Raw genomic sequence first — 21,359 nt, forward strand, 5'->3', positions numbered from 1 at the left:
TGAAATAGGTTTTCTGAGTATAGTCAGTACATGCAGTCTGACATTTCATCTAAACTGGCAGACATCAAGTGTAACTGCACAAAGAGGAGTTCCATATACTACCACTACACATATACTGTAGTATATTAGACATGATAATATAGTCATTGCCTTGGAAAATATACAAATACTGACATACCGGGTATATTAGCAGAAAAGTACGCACACATTGAACTTTAAGCAGTATATATATAATGCTATTCTGTCTTTACAAAGCAATCAAGGTTAATAATGTTCATGAAGCTGCTTGTCCTATTCCTTATCTTTTTTTGCCATTAGCTCTAACTTCTCCATGTCTTTCTTTGTTAGAGTACACTTCTGTGTTCGCTTGACAGTTCCATGATGTCGTAGTGTGGTACCAGCACGTATCTCTCTTAGCAAGGAATCTACAATGTCTTCTTGTGGTTCTGGAATCTTGCTGGTTGAACTCTTCTTCTTACTGGATTTTTGTTGTTGATTTTCCTTTTCAGTTTTTTGACGTTCTCTCTCTGCTTGTTTCTTCTCCATTGACTCACTTTGAGCATTCTCCTATACAATAGTATAGCTGCAAAACATGTTTTGTTTAGATATTAATTTACCTTTGCTAACACTGGGAGTTGATCAGCAAATTTCCAAAGACGTACAATTAATTCTTCAATTTTAAATTTATCTTCACAAAAGAATTCAGCTATTTTAGCTTGTTTCTCCTCCAAATCAACCACACTATTGCTAAGTGCTGCAATATCCTTACCAGCCTCCTGTAATGTTATGTAAAGGAACACAATTATTATAGTCATGTCATTGTACATACCTCCATGAACTTGTCCATTTGCTGGCGGAAATCATCAGGAGCTATACTTATTTTCTTTTGCATTCCTGTCCAACTTTTCTTCAGTTCTTTAACAACTTGTCGGGACACATACTCAACAGACAACCTAATGTACAAGAACAGGTTTAACTTGCAGTACAACTTTAGCATTTGCAATGAACCTTTTACATGGAAACTTTATACATACAGTATTGAAATACAGCAGAACAATATACAACTGGCATAGATACCTGCTGGCATTTTTAACGTGTGGAATTTCTTCTTGTACTTTCAGTAACATTGGATCTTGTTCTTCACACACCTGTAACAATAATAATGCAATTCATTTGTTGTACAACACTAGCTATCAAAAACGTTACTATTAAGCAGTAACACTGCCTATACTAAACTCTCTATATAATATGCAAAAAGAGCTAAGCCGCAAAAAAGAGTGCAGCCACCTTCAAAAGCCTGGGTGAAAAAAGTTGTGAAGTCAAAAGGTGGTAGCCAAGAAATGGCTGTAATGATGTTAATGCTAATAAATGTTAATAATACACACATTAGCATTAACAACATTGCGGCCATTTCTTGGCCACAAATTTTTTCACCCAGACTATTGAAGGCTGCACTCTTTTTTCATACTTTGGAAGTTTTGTGTGAATTTCATTTATTTTTGTACTCTATAAGCTATTACCAAATTTCTATTCTAATCTACAGACAAAATAATGATCATTGTTATCATTGTATTGTTTTGTTGGCCTAATACTCTAATAGAACATACATTAATTTTGTTTTGAAGAATTCTAATAGAGCATACATAGAATGTTATTGGCATATAGCTAGATCTATAAAATTGTAAACTCTTATATTAGGTAGATTTTAACTAGGATTTCCAATGAAGTAAGGTGACTAGTGGTGATAGCAGTGGCTCAGTTGCTAAGAATTTGGGTGTTCAGTATGGTGGTCCCTGGTTTGAACTCTGGTAAGTATTTTTTCATGCACTCTTTTTATCCCATGGTGATGAGTACAAGAACCATCATTATTAAAACAATGAGACAAACTACATAAACAAGTCCTCGGTCACATGCGACCACTAAAACCTGGATAGTGATTAATACTGTTCTAGTAGAGTATCTCACCCATGATATTTCTTTGGTTTTTGCTTTGTAACTCTGTAGCTGTTACTTCATTATTCTAATCATCAAAAGGTACAGCTACAATATGTACACACTAAATTTCAAATTATTCCTATTAGCAGTTTTACTCTGTAGTCGTGACACAAATAATGTTCATAGCATCGTGGACACTTATCAGATTCCTTCACACGTACCTTTATAATATGCTCTTTATCTGTACCAACTTTCAAGGTAATTGAATTATGTGTATGTGTTTATACACAAGTTTGCAAAGTATGCAAAAAGAATAATCTAGCCCCCCCGTAGATCCCTTAGAAGAAGAAAAAACCTTGGCCGCTCATATCTCATAAAAGGCTAAAGTGAATTTAATTAAATTTTCTGTGTGCCTTAACCTACCTGGTGGACAGCTATAATGCAAAAATGATGTGTTTTAGAGTAGAGACCATGGAGCTGTGCTGATGTGAAATTCCCATTTTCTGTCAATATTATACACACTGTGTATTGCGTCAACTTTTTCTTGGATGCACAACAAACTACTATGTGTTTTGATATGTACATAACACATTACAAACACATATATACACACTTTTGAACAGTTTATCTAACAAGTAGCAGTATATTGTTGTAGCAGTGAGGGCTGTGTACATACATAACAACAAATGTATTAATTTGTCACACACTTACTGATGCAATGTAATGTAAGTAGTTCATACGAGGTTTGTTGGCACAAGTGTCTGCCAAATTATCCAGTGACGTCATGGTGAAGCCATATACCTTACCAGAATGACCACCCTATACCAGATCATGTGATCCACACTAACACACACGTACATTATAGCTTACAGCATTGATCATGTTTCCTGTTACTAAGATGATCTGAAATACTCTTTTCAACAAAGCAGAAGATGCAATTTCTAAAATCAGCAAGTATAATTACCAGTAATTGTTATCTCTCATACCATCAATGGCCTTGTGGAGGGTGTCCAGTGCTGGTTGTAAATCTTCTTTCTTTTCCATAAACTCCAACCTCAACTGCATACATTCTACCTTCAGTACATATCTGTCAACAAATGACCACTAAGTATTATTACAAGTTCATTAACTCACTTGTCCACTGCAGTTAATTCTAATAGAAAGTCTTCAGCACTTCCTAACATTTTCCGATCTCCATCATAAGATTTCAATGTATCAATCTGATGTCTCAGAGTAATTTACAGTTATTGTTATGGTAATAACTTACAGTGCTCTTGTCTGGTAGTAACTTCTCAAAAGCCTTCAACTGTTCAAGAGAAATTTTCTCAACATTCCCTTCTGTAATAATTGCTACTACTTCTTTGTTACTACTACAAAATTGTTTCAGAAATATGTTCACATTCAAACTTGTCTTACTATCTAACAAACAAACCTAAATGTTATCACATACATAACTGACCGTATACATGCACACATCATTACACTTACCACTGAAGGCTCTTTTAGTTTTTCTTCCTTTTCCTTTTTCACAATTTCTGGTCTACAAAACAAGTCAACAATTTTCTCCACATCTACCAACTGAAAATCTGATAGCTCTGAACATTCCTTCCATAATGATGACTGATTGTTGTGAACAGTGTTACGTGGAAGCTTCTTCCAGTTTAAAGTTTTCATTTTCCTTTTTGGAAGGAATTCCATTGATGCCTCAATAGCAGACATCCTTCTATTTAAACCTGCTGTATGCATAGTTGAGATAATTAAGAATGCATGACAAAGCAACCAACAACAGATCTAGATGGATTTATACCATGATGGGCTGCGGCTACTCCACCAGGAAGTGGTGGTGGTGGTGGAGGTGGGACTCCTCCAGGAGGTGGTGGAGTGGAGCTTCTCCAGGTGGTGGTGGTGGAGGTGGGACTCCTCCAGGAGGTGGTGAAGGTGGGACTCCTCCAGGAGATGGTGGAGGTGGGACTCCTCTAGGAGGTGGTGGAGGTGGTGGAGGTGGTATAGGTGGGACTCCTCCAGGAGGTGGTGGAGGTGGAACTTCCACTGATGCTGATGGTGGAAGAGGGAGTGGAGCTGTTTGAAATTTATTTTCTGGAACTGGAAGAGGGGCTGAAGCTGACTGTTCACTGCTATAAATATCAGCCATTGCTTTCCTTATCTTCTCTGTACTAGCTGAAACAAACTGATTACTGTCTTCTTCATTTCTCTCGCTCATTATTACAGCAGATAATACCATCTTCTCCAACATCTCCCACACTATGTTACTCTTCTTACTATCTCTATCCAGTAACATCAGATGTTGTAAGATGTGTAGAAATGATAAAGCATTTGGAGTACCAACCACCTACACATCACCACACATCAACTGTTGATCAGTCAATCAGTAATAATCTTACTTTACTGTACACTGCTCTGAACACATCCTTGTGATTACTAATGTCCATTCCTTCTATTACTTCTTGATCCACTGATAATCCCTCATCAAACACATCCAATTGTGTAATCAAATCATCATCTTCAGTATTCCTAAGCATAAAGGAGGAATTGGTAAGACATGTTCGACAACATTTGGAGTACTGTGTAAGGGCAGATTTAGGGGGGTGCTTGGGGTGCTGAAGCACCCTCTCTCTAAAATTTTACCATGTGCAAGCTAGGAAGTTTCTAGAAGTTGCAGTATAGATGCAATTGCATCTTATACGTATGCATGGGAAATGAAAAGATGGAAAGAGATGGGAGAATGGCTAATCTTTTCTTAGAGTTACTAAGAGGGGTTTATATTTTACTTTTGGTGTGAGACTTAACCTAAAAGCTGCTAAAAATCGAAATACTCTAATAGAACAGTCAATTACTCTAATAGAACATCCATCATAATTTTTTTTCAAAAAGTTGCCAGTGTGTTTTCTTGACCTGTGCACTGCTATCTAATATTGCTCCAAACATCCTGCCATATACTAATCACTTTCTGAGAACAACTTCTGCCAAATGGTTTAATATTATAGTAGGTATTTTCAATTGTTGCTACAAACTTGATGCTTGGGTTGGCATGCTTAAGTAAAACAGTTAATTTCTTAGCATGTATACAGTTAACAAGGCTGTAACATCTGAGAGCTGTTTGTTTTTGCTTTATCAATACCAAAGTTCCATGCTGCATTTATCTGAATCTAGCAGCAATTGTCATACAAGGCTTGCACTCCCAAACCCCTTGAAGCTTAACTTTATAGGCTCAAATGATACTGCAGCATTTACGCTGTCACATTATTAGTTGTGGCCAAAACTAGTTGTATATGTTAGTGACTTTGGATTCATGTTTACAACATGAATCCAAAGTCAACAATAATAATGGTGATGGGGCCATAGTTGTAAAAAGTCAGATTGAAATAACAACAGAACAGTCTGTGGCTATACTATGTACAAAGTTGAAGTTGTTTTTGTGTGCATTTTAAATCTCTACAATGACCTTAAGATCCAATTAACCTGTGTACTGTCTTTGACAATCCACTATTATGTATTGCCTTATAATCCAATAGCATTTAAAAGTGTAGCTATAGCTTGTTCTGTTTTCTCTAAAATTGCTTACAACTGCACTCATCCATCTTGTACTCACAATCTTTCAGTACAATAGAGTATTTGGTTAAAAATAGCTTCCAGATTCAATCTTGTGATAGCTATGTTCCAAAAATTTCCAGAGGAAGATCCTGGCACCCTAGCTGGAAAATTCTATGTATGTGTACTCTACATACTGCATGGTGTGTGTATACTTGCCTTCTCAAGCCCTCTCTTCATTGTTACTGTTTGGACATTATAGTTTGAACCATGAGACTGTAAAGCACACTAGCTATACCTTAAGCCAAGCAATACACTAACTTTGGCAATCTTGTATATTGATGAATTTGCAATAATTTAATTAATTCGTGAATTGATGTAATCAGTTAGCAAAAACCAAAACACTTAAATTGCTAAATTTGATGTACCGCTAAATTAAGGCATTTCAAACACAAAAGTAATGGATCAAGTATAGCTATTCATATCCTTCCCCTTCCTGTTGTTTATGTAAAGCATAGATTTTTAGTTACTGGCTGTGCCCTTATATGACAGCTAGTATTACAACTGTCCTGGAATAATGGTGTCATTTCATCATTATTACACTTAGGTGATTCACAATGCTTTACAAGCATTGTGAATCACTTAGACAAAGTGACATCATTTTTCAGTCAAAAATATAGCCAAATTTAATACCGAATAGGCTAAATTAGCAAATTTTCTGTGGGGGCATGCCCCCAGACCCCCGCATGCTGACTGTGCTTTACACACTATAGCTAGTTGTATTAACCAGTTGTCACTTTTCTTAGCCAACCAACCATTCATATATTAGCACCCCCCCCTTCTGAAATCCTAGATCTGCCTCTGCTGTGCTCCAATTTGGAGCCCTCACTTAGCAAAGGACATTTGTGTATTAGAAAAGGTACAAAGAAGGGCCACTAAGCTGATAACATCTACAGTATCTCTGCACTATCTTATGAAAGTAGATTCAAAGAATTTGACTTGCACTCACTTTATTGTAGATGAGACCTAACTGAGGTGTTTAAGATATTAAATTCGTACTACCAAATTGACCCAAATGATTTTTTACACTACAGCAAGACAGTGTTACTAGGGATCACCAAATGAAACATTTTAAACCAAGAATAATCCAGCAATGACTTACCTATGGAAGTAGTACTGGCAAAAAGAATATCATCATTTAAACGCTTGCTAGACCAATACTGGAGAGAAACTGGATATGGACATAGTCAAAGGCCTATTAATCATTTAAATGTCCATTAGATAAATAATAATGCTGAAATAAGGAAATAAAAGGTAACAGAACCGGATCCTCCAACAACACAACAACAAATGTATAGGCTTTCTTAGTTTGGGGTGGGATGGGAAGAAGAGGCACTGGTTCAGATGAATGTTGAGCAACATGCATCACACATACTCCACTAAGATTTGCACAGTATATGAAGTACACTCACATGTTCTATGTAGGGTATCTTGGGACATCCTACTGTAGTTAAAATTAACTTTGATGCTTGACTGATAGTAATGTCACCTATTGACTGTTCTGTTAGAGTAATTTACTGTTCTATTAGGACAAATGACCATTCTACCAGTGTGTTACAACAATTATAGAACTTAAGTAATAGAAAATTGCAGGCATGATCATCCCTGTCTACAATAGTTGTAGCCTCAAAATATCAGTTACCTTTAACACAACAGAATAATCAGATATATTATGTGCATGCATTTTGAAATTATACGGTTCTTTTTTTAATATAACAAGTAAATAAAAAAAAAACAAGAAACAACAATCAAAGTACATGTGATGGAAGTGCCTGACACTCAGATATTGCAAGGTCAAGTGCTCCAATAGTCACTGGGCTGCCATGATGAGACCTGGCTCCATGCAAGCAGACCTCAGTAAAGAAAAACTGGTGGAGCATCTAAACCAGGACACTACAGTACTATAACTCTGGTCTCCCTTAGCAGCAAGCAGTGATGCCAACCTCTTGTAAGCAGTACTGGCCGGCGGCCGCACCGTCCATTCTCCCAAAAGTAGAGAATACCAATGGGGTGAAAGAGCCCATTTCAACATCCCTTACATGCTGCTCATACTTTTGCTGTTTGTAGCACTCAAACAATTTATACAGAGAAGAAACTGCTGCGTTATGATAACTAGGAGCAGTGGGATTAAAAACTCTTACATCAAAGAAAGCCTTTTGATGATGGCTTCCCCAAAATCTGACATCCAGGTGTGCCTCATCTTCCACAATAGCTGTGGCATAGTGTAAAGATTCACTAGATAGGGGTTGCAACACTGGCTCAATTGCCACATCATGACAAACTTCAGACAAAGCAGCTGCAGTAAAATACCTAAGTTCATTATGACGTAGAGTAGGGAACCACCAGATGCACAATTCATTGCATGATCAACAGTGAAGCCATGACCACACACACTTAACAGGTAAGCCACTGGGCAACCATCCATAATGCAGACACAATGTATTCCTAAAAGCACCTTTATAGAGTGCAAATCCATGTTCTTCAATCGGAAACACTGGTAGCCAAAAAGAGGCACCTTTCTTACTAGACAAGAAACAATGTAATATAAATCGGCTGGCAAAAGAGGAGTAAGTTCTGATTGCTTAGAAACCGTGCAGCTGCTGATGTCTTAAAGACATAACATTAGCCTTAGCTTTAGTGTTGTTTTAGTAAGGACTTTTAGTTTTAGTTATAGTCATAGCCAGTTTTATCAATAATGTTAGTTTTAGTATTTTTTCATAATTCCTTTTAGTTATTGATTTAGTTATGGTTATATTCTCTGTGTTTTAGTTATAGTTTTAGTTAAAAATGTGAAAATATTTTAGTTATAGTTTTAGTTATAGTAATGTTTATAAAAATGTTCTAGTTTTAGTTATAGTTTTAGTTGTACATAAGAAAATCTTTTAGTTTTAGTTATAGTTTTAGTAATCTTTTCCAATTCTTTTTAGTTTTATATTTAGCTTTAATTGGCAAAATAGTATGTTGTATTTTGGTTATAGATTTAGTTTTAGCTATAGTTTAAGTTAACTAATACATGTTTGTCTTACTAAAAGTACTTTGGGTTTTAGTTATAGTTAAACTAGTGTCCATTTGGTTCTACCTGGGGTACTTAGAGATAATGAGTTACTCTCTAGAATTCCTATGGATATAATTACATGAAAATAACAAGGAGAAAATATCCTGACCACCTGACTCCTGTAAGCAATCGAGCGTAAATCGGATGGCTGCAGGTTCGAGGCCACCTAGGTCCAGTCATGGATTTTTTCTCCTTTCTCCAACTTTTCAAACACACCTTAAGTAGCTAAAGTCTTTGAGCAGGCTGTAGGACCAGGTGTCCTACAGACCTTCAGTACTTGTGCTGTAAAGCATTAATAAATAGTTAACTAAACCACCATCAGGTCACAAACTATAGCATATATTGATGTTTGGATGCTACATATACCAGTACAGTTTCATTCTGTGTTTGTTCCACCTGTAGAACATTATATGTGCAATGGTCTGAGCAACGTGATGTTGTTTTAGTAAAGAGTTTTAGTTTTAGTTATAGTCATAGCTAGTTTCTAAAATAATTTTAGTTTTAGTTTTAGTTATAGTAATCCTTCTTAGTTATAGATTTAGTTACGGTTACATCGTCTTTGTTATTTTAGTTTTAGTTATAGTTGACTAAAACAACACTACTTAGTTTAATGCTGGGCACTAACCACTGTTACCCTGAAATGGGTCTGCTGTTCAATGATCTCCTGGACTAAGGCTGAGGTAACTTGAACGAAGAGTCAAATTCAAAATTATCATTGGCAGAAGGATTACACATCCCGAGCCCACCCATATGTGCTGGAAGGGCAAACAGATCTTTTTCTAAGTCACTGACACATTTGCCAGTAACAGCAGGAATAAATTCTTAGGGTTAAAGAAAGTCAGAAATACCAGGTAGAGTTTGCAAAAAGTACCAACAAGACCATGAGTGAAAGCACAATAAGCCACATGAGGTTGAACCTTTGCAATTACACTCAACTTCTGCACACAAGACACCCAATAATCAACCTTCTCACTCACATAGTGTTTCACAAAAGTTGCATGGAGATCCAATGGCAGCACCAAGGTGGCGTTTGCCCTGAGCAGTAATGCCTACGCCACATCTTCTTTGCCAAATCTAGATGTTCTGCTTTCACTATCAGCCATGATTTAGAGGGCTTTACATAATAGCAGTGGCGGATACAGGAGGGTTGCAATGGTTTCAGCTGAAATCCCTCTGAAAAGGATAATAACATTTTTCTTCTTTTTGGAAGACAATATTAATAGAACATGTTTTAAAAGGTGTGCGCGCCCCTACGATTCATTTGAGTGATAAAATCACCAACAGTTATGCATGGTGTATGACATTGAGACCTTTTCTACTGGCTAAGCTTCATACTTTTGCCTCTGAAATCACTGAAAATGGCATTACGCCATTGAATCGTGTTAAGCACCTCTAAAATAATTATCATATTAGTGCTGTTTTGCTTCAAAACTTTCTGCAAAGGCCTGGATCAACTATGAAACAATGTTTTGGAGTGATTTTTATGATTCACAGCTGGACTATAGCTAAGTGGGATCACAGTTATTGAAAACTTCCTGAAGCTGAAACCCCCTCTGAAAATTCCTAGATCCACCACTGTATAGCCATAAGCTGGGCCCAAAGTCACAAGGGAATTAAAGACCATCATTTATACAACCCCTTCAAAGAGCCAGCAGCAGTTGCATTGTCAGCAAACCAGGCCTGTTGTGTATCACAATCACGAATTGCATCAATCAAAGAAACCACACTGATGGCATACATAGCCATTGCCAGTGGATCCCCCTGTGTAGTACCCTCAGATGAAAACAGATGCTTACCATCATAGATAATACTATGTTACCACCAATGAATAGTGGAACATTCGCCCTATAGCTGTTAATTAGAATTGTAGCTAAGGAAGGACAAAGTATAGATATGTTGCAAAGTGCAACTTGATGGTTCAAACTATTAAAAGTATTTCTTGCATCTACCAGCAATACAGCTCAGTAAATACTGAGCACATTGCATGTATTGCAGCTTCACATCTACCAGCAATACAGCTTCTGTAGACTCATCAGTAGACACTGAGCACATTACATGTATTGCAGCTTCACATCTACCAGCAATACAGCTTCTGTAGACTCATCAGTAAACACTGAGCACATTACATGTATTGCAGCTTCACATCTACCAGCAATACAGCTTCTGTATACTCATCAGTAAACACTGAGCACATTACATGTATTGCAGCTTCACATCTACCAGCAATACAGCTTCTGTAGACTCATCAGTAAACACTGAGCACATTGCATGTATTGCAGCTTCACATCTACCAGCAATACAGCTTCTGTATACTCATCAGTAAACACTGAGCACATTGCATGTATTGCAGCTTCACATCTACCAGCAATACAGCTTCTGTATACTCATCAGTAAACACTGAGCACATTGCATGTATTGCAGCTTCACATCTACCAGCAATACAGCTTCTGTATACTCATCAGTAAACACTGAGCACATTGCATGTATTGCAGCTTCACATCTACCAGCAATACAGCTTCTGTATACTCATCAGTAAACACTGAGCACATTGCATGTATTGCAGCTTCACATCTACCAGCAATACAGCTTCTGTAGACTCATCAGTAAACACTGAGCACATTGCATGTATTGCAGCTTCACATCTACCAGCAATACAGCTTCTGTATACTCATCAGTAAACACTGAGCACATTGCATGTATTGCAGCTTCACATCTACCAGCAATACAGCTTCTGTAGACTCATCAGTAAACACTGAGCACATTGCATGTATTGCAGCTTCACATCTACCAGCAATACAGCTTCTGTATACTCATCAGTAGACACTGAGCACATTGCATGTATTGCAGCTTCACATCTACCAGCAATACAGCTTCTGTATACTCATCAGTAAACACTGAGCACATTGCATGTATTGCAGCTTCACATCTACCAGCAATACAGCTTCTGTAGACTCATCAGTAAACACTGAGCACATTGCATGTATTGCAGCTTCACATCTACCAGCAATACAGCTTCTGTATACTCATCAGTAAACACTGAGCACATTGCATGTATTGCAGCTTCACATCTACCAGCAATACAGCTTCTGTATACTCATCAGTAGACACTGAGCACATTGCATGTATTGCAGCTTCACATCTACCAGCAATACAGCTTCTGTATACTCATCAGTAAACACTGAGCACATTGCATGTATTGCAGCTTCACATCTACCAGCAATACAGCTTCTGTAGACTCATCAGTAAACACTGAGCACATTGCATGTATTGCAGCTTCACATCTACCAGCAATACAGCTTCTGTAGACTCATCAGTAAACACTGAGCACATTGCATGTATTGCAGCTTCACATCTACCAGCAATACAGCTTCTGTAGACTCATCAGTAAACACTGAGCACATTGCATGTATTGCAGCTTCACATCTACCAGCAATACAGCTTCTGTATACTCATCAGTAAACACTGAGCACATTGCATGTATTGCAGCTTCACATCTACCAGCAATACAGCTTCTGTAGACTCATCAGTAAACACTGAGCACATTGCATGTATTGCAGCTTCACATCTACCAGCAATACAGCTTCTGTAGACTCATCAGTAAACACTGAGCACATTGCATGTATTGCAGCTTCACATCTACCAGCAATACAGCTTCTGTATACTCATCAGTAAACACTGAGCACATTGCATGTATTGCAGCTTCACATCTACCAGCAATACAGCTTCTGTAGACTCATCAGTAAACACTGAGCACATTGCATGTATTGCAGCTTCACATCTACCAGCAATACAGCTTCTGTATACTCATCAGTAAACACTGAGCACATTGCATGTATTGCAGCTTCACATCTACCAGCAATACAGCTTCTGTATACTCATCAGTAAACACTGAGCACATTGCATGTATTGCAGCTTCACATCTACCAGCAATACAGCTTCTGTATACTCATCAGTAGACACTGAGCACATTGCATGTATTGCAGCTTCACATCTACCAGCAATACAGCTTCTGTATACTCATCAGTAAACACTGAGCACATTGCATGTATTGCAGCTTCACATCTACCAGCAATACAGCTTCTGTATACTCATCAGTAAACACTGAGCACATTGCATGTATTGCAGCTTCACATCTACCAGCAATACAGCTTCTGTAGACTCATCAGTAAACACTGAGCACATTGCATGTATTGCAGCTTCACATCTACCAGCAATACAGCTTCTGTAGACTCATCAGTAAACACTGAGCACATTACATGTATTGCAGCTTCACATCTACCAGCAATACAGCTTCTGTATACTCATCAGTAAACACTGAGCACATTGCATGTATTGCAGCTTCACATCTACCAGCAATACAGCTTCTGTAGACTCATCAGTAAACACTGAGCACATTGCATGTATTGCAGCTTCACATCTACCAGCAATACAGCTTCTGTATACTCATCAGTAAACACTGAGCACATTGCATGTATTGCAGCTTCACATCTACCAGCAATACAGCTTCTGTATACTCATCAGTAAACACTGAGCACATTGCATGTATTGCAGCTTCACATCTACCAGCAATACAGCTTCTGTATACTCATCAGTAGACACTGAGCACATTGCATGTATTGCAGCTTCACAACATACAGTATGGTGGGATATGTAGTACTGTATTGCATAGTATATAGGTTTGTCCTTTCTAGCCCAAAAGTATCACCCAAAAACCAGCCTTCATGACAGCTTGATGGTATTGGTTAGGCATAATCAAACCTATAAAAATGTCTTCAGAGTGCCTTTCAAACAGTGCCGTTTTATAGAATTTTAAAAATTTCATCTTTCACCAAATTTTCTACTGACTAACTAAAACTCCTATTTGGCTAACCATAGCAACTACAGTGCATCAATCATGGACTCACCTTTATCCTCCACTACTATGTAGGTATTGGTTCATGGTAATACCTGATGTCTTCAGTTTCAGCTGGCTTACAATGTCCATAATGTCCATAGTGACTAGATTAATTATAAAGGTACTTCTCATACTGTTCTTTGTAATGCTGTGTAACGTGTGTAGACCTGAAATCAAGCGGAATGGCCACTTCACTTCACAGTTTAGGGCAGACATATTTTCCATAGTGACTGGATTGATTGCAGTGGCACTTACTGTACTGTTATATATTCATTTGTAATACTCTTAATGGGTGGAACAAAGCTGAAAAGTAGAGAATACTGAGTCATTGATGCAGTATATGTTTCACCAGTAATAAAATAACAGAAAGGTAAACAAACAAGTGTAAGGGAAAAAATTATCATAAAAAGCAATGAAACAATTCATCTACACCTGCAGCTATATTAATTTTATTTCCTACTTTGGTTAATGACTATACCCTACATGTGATTGAAGTAGGAATTAAATGTCCATTAGTATATAGCTACAGGTGTGGATCATCTCCCCCTTGTTTCATTCTAATTTTGAACTTAAGAGCCATCTATGATTTTCAGTGCTTTTACAAGAGTATATATAGAGAGTATATACTCTTTTTATTTACCCCCTCCCCCCCCCCCCCTCCCCCCCCCCAGAAGCATGCTATGAAAATTGCTGATACTAAACTTATACTCAGTGTCTATTGATTGGACACCCTTGCTGCATCTCCTTGCTTCACCCTCTAGATCTAGTTTCTAAGGCAATGACAAAATTTTAATGGTGTCTCTGCAATTATTTCAACTTTGTGTACACTACATACTTGGCTGTGTAGCCACGAAAATAATCTTACAGACACTCAGTGACCATCTTTCATATTCAAAATGAATGCAACTGCTAAATATTACTAGATATCATGGATTATGTGTTTTCAAAAGTGAACAAGATAAGCCTCCCCCTACTATATATACTCTGTACTCTTGCAAAAGTGCTGAAAACCAAACTAATACAAGTATTTAATACAACAGGAATTCATGCAGTAAAATGCATTGAAACAAATTGATCTATTTATTATGACATAAACATTAGCTCACCTTATTGATGCAAGGATATCAATTAAATTGAGACCTAAAGAAATGATATACAAATTACAAAACTGCAAATACAATATAATAACTCTGCTATTAACTTTAGTCTTATCAACCAATTGACTATAGAAACTGGTCAAATATATTCAGACAATTAAAATTATATTTTACATTGACTTGCAAAGATTTCAAAGGTTCAGATTGAAATACTCTAATAGAGCAGTTAACTACCTTAGTCACATTCTGTGTTTTAATTGTAAATATATCTCAAAGTGAAGTTTTTCCTAGGGGGACCCCAGAATGACATCCATGGCAGAAGTTAGAGCTAATACAGTGTACACATGTGTAATCCTTCTGCCAAAGTTTTTCCTAGGGGGTCCTGATGCTTTATGTATGTTCAAGTCTTCTAAAAGTTTTTGGACGCCAATAGGATTAATGTCAGGGGTTGAAATATCTGGTGTGTGGGATCCATGGATAGTGGGGAGTGAATCCAAATCCTCTTCAGTAAATACTGATGAAAAATGTTTGTTTAAAATATCTGCTTTGTCTTTACTATCAGTATACACTTGTCCGTGAGAGCATAGTGTATTGATGCTAACCTGATCTTTACGTTTGCCCTTAACAAAAGACCAAAATCTTTTAGTGAGTTTGTTATGTGAGTCCAGCAGTGATGAAAGATAGTTGTTATGAGATCTTTGACATAAACGTTGTAATTCTTTCTTCAAATTATGATAGCTTTCCCAGTCTTTTGCAAGGTTGGATGAGCGAGCAGTGTTGTATCTACGCTGCTTTTTCCTTGATAATCTTTTGATTTTTAGTAGTTATCCATGGAGTTCGAAACTTGGTTGATGTCTGCTTCTGTGGTACAAGGGCTAAACAGGATTCACAAAGATATTTAAATTTATTCCAGAGAGTATTAATAGGAGTATCAAGGGTATAATCATTTAAAAAACTATTATTGAAGTTTAGGATGACTTCTTCAATTAAATCAAAGTTAGCCTTATGCCAAAGAAAAACTTTTCTTGAGTTTAATTTACAAGGTGCTGACACATAAGTGGAAATATGCACAATTTCATGGTCACTAAATCCTGGGATGACCTTGCATGATTTGACTAAAGATGGTCGATTTGTAAGGAATAAGTCTAAAATATTGTGTTTTCTGGTAGGAGCATCAACCATTTGTGTGAGACCATAAGTGTTAGAAAAGTCTAGAAGGAGCTCTGCAGAGGTGTGAGGGTAGTTGTTTCCAGATATTGAGCCATCACTCCAATTAATGATGGGAAGATTAAAGTCACCTGCTATCCAAATCGGAGACTGAGGGTTATTGTGTACTATTATTGGTGAGTGTAGTTATCACGTTTTCAAGATAAACTAAGTTAGAATTAGGTGGTCTGTAAACTGCACACAAAAGAATTGGTTCTTTATTTGGGAGAATTATCTTGCAAATAACTAAGTCAGAATCAGTTTCTGTAGAACATTCAGTAATACTAAGGTCACTACGTATTCCTATGAGTACTCCTCCATAGCCATCACTTCTATCATGACGTACAATGTTATAAATGTTTGGGATAATTTCACTGGATTTGATTTCTGAGGATAGCCATGTTTCTGTACCAAAAATTATATCTGGGTGATTATCATTTAGAAACAGGAAAAAATTAGCTTGCTTTGATATAATACTTTGAAAATTAATTATGGCAATGTCAAAATAGTCCTGAGCTTGGATGGAGGTTTGATTATCAGTGCAAAGGTGGCTTACTGCCTCCTCCGCACTATTGACCCGTTTTTATCTGATAAAGATGGCCATTTTTGTTTCGTTCTTTTAGTTCAGATCTTAGTTCTTTACTTCTCTTTTGTTCCTTAGGGGTTAAATTTGGGGAAATAAAGATGTTCTGATATGGAGGTGGTGTGCTCCGATTTCTAAGTTGGGTGCAGTTCTTGAGAACTGTCGCTTTCTCAGAAACTGATGATAATGAAATCTTAAGTAGTCTAGGTTTAGCTCCCTTTTTACCAAGACGGTATGCTTTAACTATTGACACCTTTGCATTAAATTGAGACTCACATAGTTTACTCACAAATTCTGTATCTTCATTCTTCCTAGTCAAACTTTCCTCAGATGAGGACTCCGGTACATTATGTACAATAATATTCAAGCGACGCTTCTCCTTCTCTTTCTCCTCATTAAGTAGAGTTGCAACCACGTCTTGTATGCTGTGATCAGGCAGTGTTTCCTTTGTTTGTGGAGTCACCAATGTGGAATCATGAGGTTCATTACTAGTATTGCTCACAGATCTGACAGTGTTTATAGCAGGTGTTGAGTTTTTCTCAAGTTGAGATACCTTATGCTCTAGTGATGCAATAGTAGCTGTTGGTATATAAACATTACAAGTGAGCCATTCCAAAAATGTACGATTGATCTGTAACTTGAGAATGCTGTGGTCTTCAGTAAAGTATTAATAGTCTAGTTTTGTATATATCTCCTTAATGTCCATTGGATGTACACAATTGTGGACAAACATTATTAATAGCGTATATAATATTTTATTGATACCATATTTATTCTCAAAATTCTGAATGCCGCCCATCACTAGTTCATTGTCATATTACTGGGATAACCATGTTAAGTGACCACAACTCTATAAATATTAGATATATATATATATATACCATATAAATTGTGCCTAACTTCATTAGCTACCTACAATACTGAATTGATTAATTGATCACATGTTACAGAACTATATATGTATACACACAGTAATGGGAGATGATGGGTCATCAGTATAGATTGATTCAGCAAAAATTATTATATCCCATGTTTATACTATATATCATCCATATTAAAACACATGTATGGTTACTATATGACTAACCAGAAAAACCCATGATTCCTCAGTAGCCTAGTATATATGCAGTACACTACTATGTTGTGTGATATACTGTACTATCATTGTGTATGATAAAACACCACGCAATAGCACAGTGGAACCTCGGAGCTTATACCTCTTAATGATGTAATGGAATATAACACTGCAAGTTCTGCACAACTATATATGTGATCGGATATGTGAAAAGGGGGCCTTCCACACATGTCAAATTCTATGACTGAACTCATAGCTTGTATGTCAAGAAATATACAAACCCAAACTTTATTCCACCCAATAAGCTGTGGTTGCACACTACTGATCAAATTTCATATCTTTCCTATCTGAAATTATGAATTGTCGAAGTTGGTAAATTGGATGCTGCTTTTTGCAAATCCAGTCACATAATAACAGTGGACATGAGAGACTAGTTAAGTAAAATTGAATGGTAGACTAGTTAAATTGTTAGCTTCTTTAAATTTTCTCTCATATCCATTGTGTGTATAATGATTATTAGTACCAAGAGTTCATAATATATATATTTAGGTATTATATATATTATGAACTCTTGTTAGTACTAATAGTTTATTACAATTGTGTCTAGTTTTACCTTGTAGTTAAACAGACATCATCTATTGACTGGCAATTAAATCTATATGACTTATGGTAGCTATGGGCTTAAGCAATAATTATTATACATTCAAAATTTGTTGGTTGAGTGAGTAGCCATTGCAGTCTGAGATTTCACCCTAAACTGGCAGACATAAAGTAATAGAACGATGAGGAGTTCCATACACTACCACTACGCATATACTGTAGTATATTAGATATGATAATATAGTAATTGCCTTGGAAAATATACAGATACACACCAGGTATATTAGCAGAAAAGTACACACACATTGAACTTTAAGCAATATATATATATATATATATATATATATATATATATGCTACTCTGTCTTTGCAAAGCAATCAAGGTTAATAATGTTCATGAAGCTGCTTGTCCTATTCCTTATCTTTTTTTGCCATTAGCTCTAACTTCTCCATGTCTTTCTTTGTTAGAGTACACTTCTGTGTTCGCTTGACAGTTCCATGACGTCGTAGTGTGGTACCAGCACGTATCTCTCTTAGCAAGGAATCTACAATGTCTTCTTGTGGTTCTGGAATCTTGCTGGTTGAACTCTTCTTCTTACTGGATTTTTGTTGTTGATTTTCCTTTTCAGCTTTTTGACGTTCTCTCTCTGCTTGTTTCTTCTCCATTAACTCTCTTTGAGCATTCTCCTATACAATAGCATGGCTGCAAAACATGTTTTGTTTAGATATTAATTTACCTTTGCTAACACTGGGAGTTGATCAGCAAATTTCCAAAGACGTACAAATAATTCTTCAATTTTAAATTTACTTGTATCTTCACAAAAGAATTCAGCTATTTTAGCTTGCTTCTCCTCCAAATCAACCACACTATTGTTAAGTGCTGCAATATCCTTACCAGCCTCCTGTAATGTTATGTAAAGGAACACAATTATTATAGTCATGTCATTGTACCTCCATGAATTTGTCCATTTGCTGGCGGAAATCATCAGGAGCTTTACTTATTTTCTTTTGCATTCCTGTCAAATTTTTCTTCAGTTCTTTAACTTGTTGGGACACATACTCGACAGACAACCTAATGTACAAGAACAAGATTAACTTGCAGTACGACTTTAGCATTTGCAAGGAATTTTTACGGTGAAACTTTATATATACAGTATTACATTACACAACTGGCATAGACACCTGCTGGCATTTTTGACGTGTGGAATTTCTTCTTTCACTTTCAGTAACATTGGATCTTGTTCTTCACACACCTGTAACAATAATATTGCAATTCATTTGTTATACAACACTAGCTATCAAAAAGAGTGTAGCCACCTTCAAAAGCCTGGGTGAAAAAAGTTGTGAAGTCAAAGGTGGAAGCCAAGAAATGGCTGTAAAGATGTTAATGCTAATAAATGTTAATAATGCACACATTAGCATTAACATCATTGCAGCCATTTCTTGGCCACAATTTTTTTCACCCAGGTTATTGAAGGCTACACCCTTTTTTCATACCTTGGCTGTTTTGTGTGAATTTCATTTCTTTTTGTACTCTATTTGGCCCATAGACTGGATGGCTTTGGGGTTTATTTTTACCAAATTTCTTCTTATTTACAGACAAAATAATGATCGTTGAAAACAGAAGTTATTATTGTATTGTTTTGTTGGCATAATTTTTTTTGAAGAATTCTAATAGAGCATACATAGAATGTTATTGGTATGTAGATCTATGAAATTACAAACATTTATATTAGGTAGATTTTAACTAGGATTTTCAATTAAGTAAAGTGACTAGTGGTGATAGCAGTGGCTCATTCATTAAGGATTTGGGTGTTCAGTATGGTGGTCCCTGGTTTGAATTCTGGTAAATATTGTTTTCATACACTCTTTTTATCCCATGGTGATGAGTACAAGAACCATCATTATTAAAACAATGACACAAACTACATAAACAAGCCCTCGGTCACATGCGACCACTAAAACCTGGTTAGTGATTAATACTGTTCTAGTAGAGTATCTCACCCATGATATTTCTTTGGTTTTGATTTGTAACTCTGTAGCTGTTACTTCATTATTCTAATCATCAAAAGGTACAGCTACAATATGTACACACTAAATTTCAAGTTATTCTGTAGTCGTGACACAAATAATGTTCATAGCACCATGGACACTTATCAGATTCCTTCACACGTACCTTTATATGCTCTTTATCTGTACCAAATTTCAAGGTAATTGAATTATGTGTATGTGTTTATACACAAGTTTGCAAAAAGAATAATCTAGCCCCCTCCCCCCTGTAGACACCTTAGAAGAAAACTTTGGCCACTCATATCTCATAAATGGCTGGAGTGAATTTAATCAAATTTTCTGTGTGCCTTACCCTACCTGGTGGATAGCTATAATGCAAAAATGGTGTGTTTTGGAGAAGAAACCATGATGTGAAAATCCCATTTTCTGTCAATATACACACTGTGTGATGCGCCAGCTTTTTCTTGGATGCACAACAAACTACTATGTGTTTTGATATGTACATACAGGGGCGTAGCCAGACTTTTGGTGATGCCAGGGCCTAGCTGTAACCTCGAGACTAAAAAGTTACTACCTACTAACAATATCTCTATGAGGGTATCCAGGATTTTCTTGGAGGTGTCAGTGGAATGTTTGGGTGGAAGACCTAGGTTCTTCCCCCTAGACCATGTCTGAACGAAAATGATGCGTACATAAAATGTTCCTTTAGGCAGCAACATTAAAGGTGCTGTTTGTGCATCTAGCTAGCTAAAACCTACACACTGCTGTTTATGCAGCTTTTAGAAATTATAAACCTATCGTAGCTAGCTAATACTAACTTAATCTTCACTTCCAGACAGCCAACTTCAATTTTTCTAACACGGGAACCCTCCACACTTGAGTCCCTTAGTTGGCAATACTTTCTTCCAGGTATACACGATTCTCGGTCAGTCCTCCTGTTGATAGTCAGTAGACTTGGCTTTTACTCCAATATATTCAAGACATCACGTGCCCACAACATGTGACAAACAAACCATTCATCAGATAAATATACATCAACTGTTCACAGTTTGTGCTCACCTGACACATGTATAACATGACCACTCGAGTTTGTTGTAGCTGCTGCCTTGTAGTATGTCTGCCTCAATCAGTTAACTGTCTTCGCCATTTCCACCATGAATCACGTGCACTACTGATCACGTGATGCAGTAGATCTCGATGATTTGCAATACTTCAGCATTAATGCAATGCGACCCTCAAGAGTAGTACAGAGAAGTGCTAGTGTGCAAAGTAACAACCGCAGAGCTCCAGGGTTA

General features: G+C 36.8%; 2 protein-coding genes across 4 annotated transcripts in view; both read right to left on the minus strand.

Moving 5' to 3' along the window:
- Positions 1-181: 181 nt before the first annotated feature.
- The window catches only part of LOC136248799 (inverted formin-2-like), a 39,955-nt gene continuing 18,777 nt past the window's right edge, over positions 182-21,359 (minus strand). The window contains exons 13-16 of one of the 3 annotated variants that reach the window (XM_066040606.1): positions 19,237-19,307; positions 19,006-19,126; positions 618-776; positions 182-567 (exon numbers count right to left, since the gene is read on the minus strand). In XM_066040606.1, the coding sequence (XP_065896678.1) occupies positions 292-567; positions 618-776; positions 19,006-19,126; positions 19,237-19,307 (627 nt within the window). In that variant the 3' untranslated portion in view covers positions 182-291. Of the gene's footprint in view, positions 568-617; positions 777-18,309; positions 18,742-18,791; positions 18,957-19,005; positions 19,127-19,236; positions 19,308-21,359 lie in introns of those variants that run through there. The other 2 variants (XM_066040607.1, XM_066040605.1) reach the window with 2 other exon arrangements.
- Positions 812-3,654, minus strand: LOC136251563 (inverted formin-2-like). Its single transcript, XM_066044031.1, has 7 exons — positions 3,424-3,654; positions 3,203-3,367; positions 2,922-3,039; positions 2,806-2,876; positions 2,647-2,754; positions 1,078-1,148; positions 812-953 (listed from the first exon to the last, which is right to left on the minus strand). The coding sequence occupies exons 1-7, from the start codon at positions 3,652-3,654 to the stop codon at positions 812-814; spliced, it is 906 nt and encodes a 301-aa protein (XP_065900103.1).

Source organism: Dysidea avara, chromosome 3 (genome assembly GCF_963678975.1).
Source record: "Dysidea avara chromosome 3, odDysAvar1.4, whole genome shotgun sequence".
NCBI lineage: Eukaryota > Metazoa > Porifera > Demospongiae > Dictyoceratida > Dysideidae > Dysidea > Dysidea avara.

Bases quoted from the DNA above. Each gene is read 5' to 3' on its own strand.
- LOC136251563 (XM_066044031.1), bottom strand. From the start codon at position 3,654: ATGTCTGCTATTGAGGCATCAATGGAATTCCTTCCAAAAAGGAAAATG. The intron at 2,877-2,921 runs GTATGAGAGATA...TGCTGATTTTAG, and splicing joins CCTCCACAAGGCCATTGATG to AAATTGCATCTTCTGCTTTG. The intron at 1,149-2,646 runs GTAAGTGTGTGA...TTATTGTTACAG, and splicing joins ACTTACATTACATTGCATCA to GTGTGTGAAGAACAAGATCC.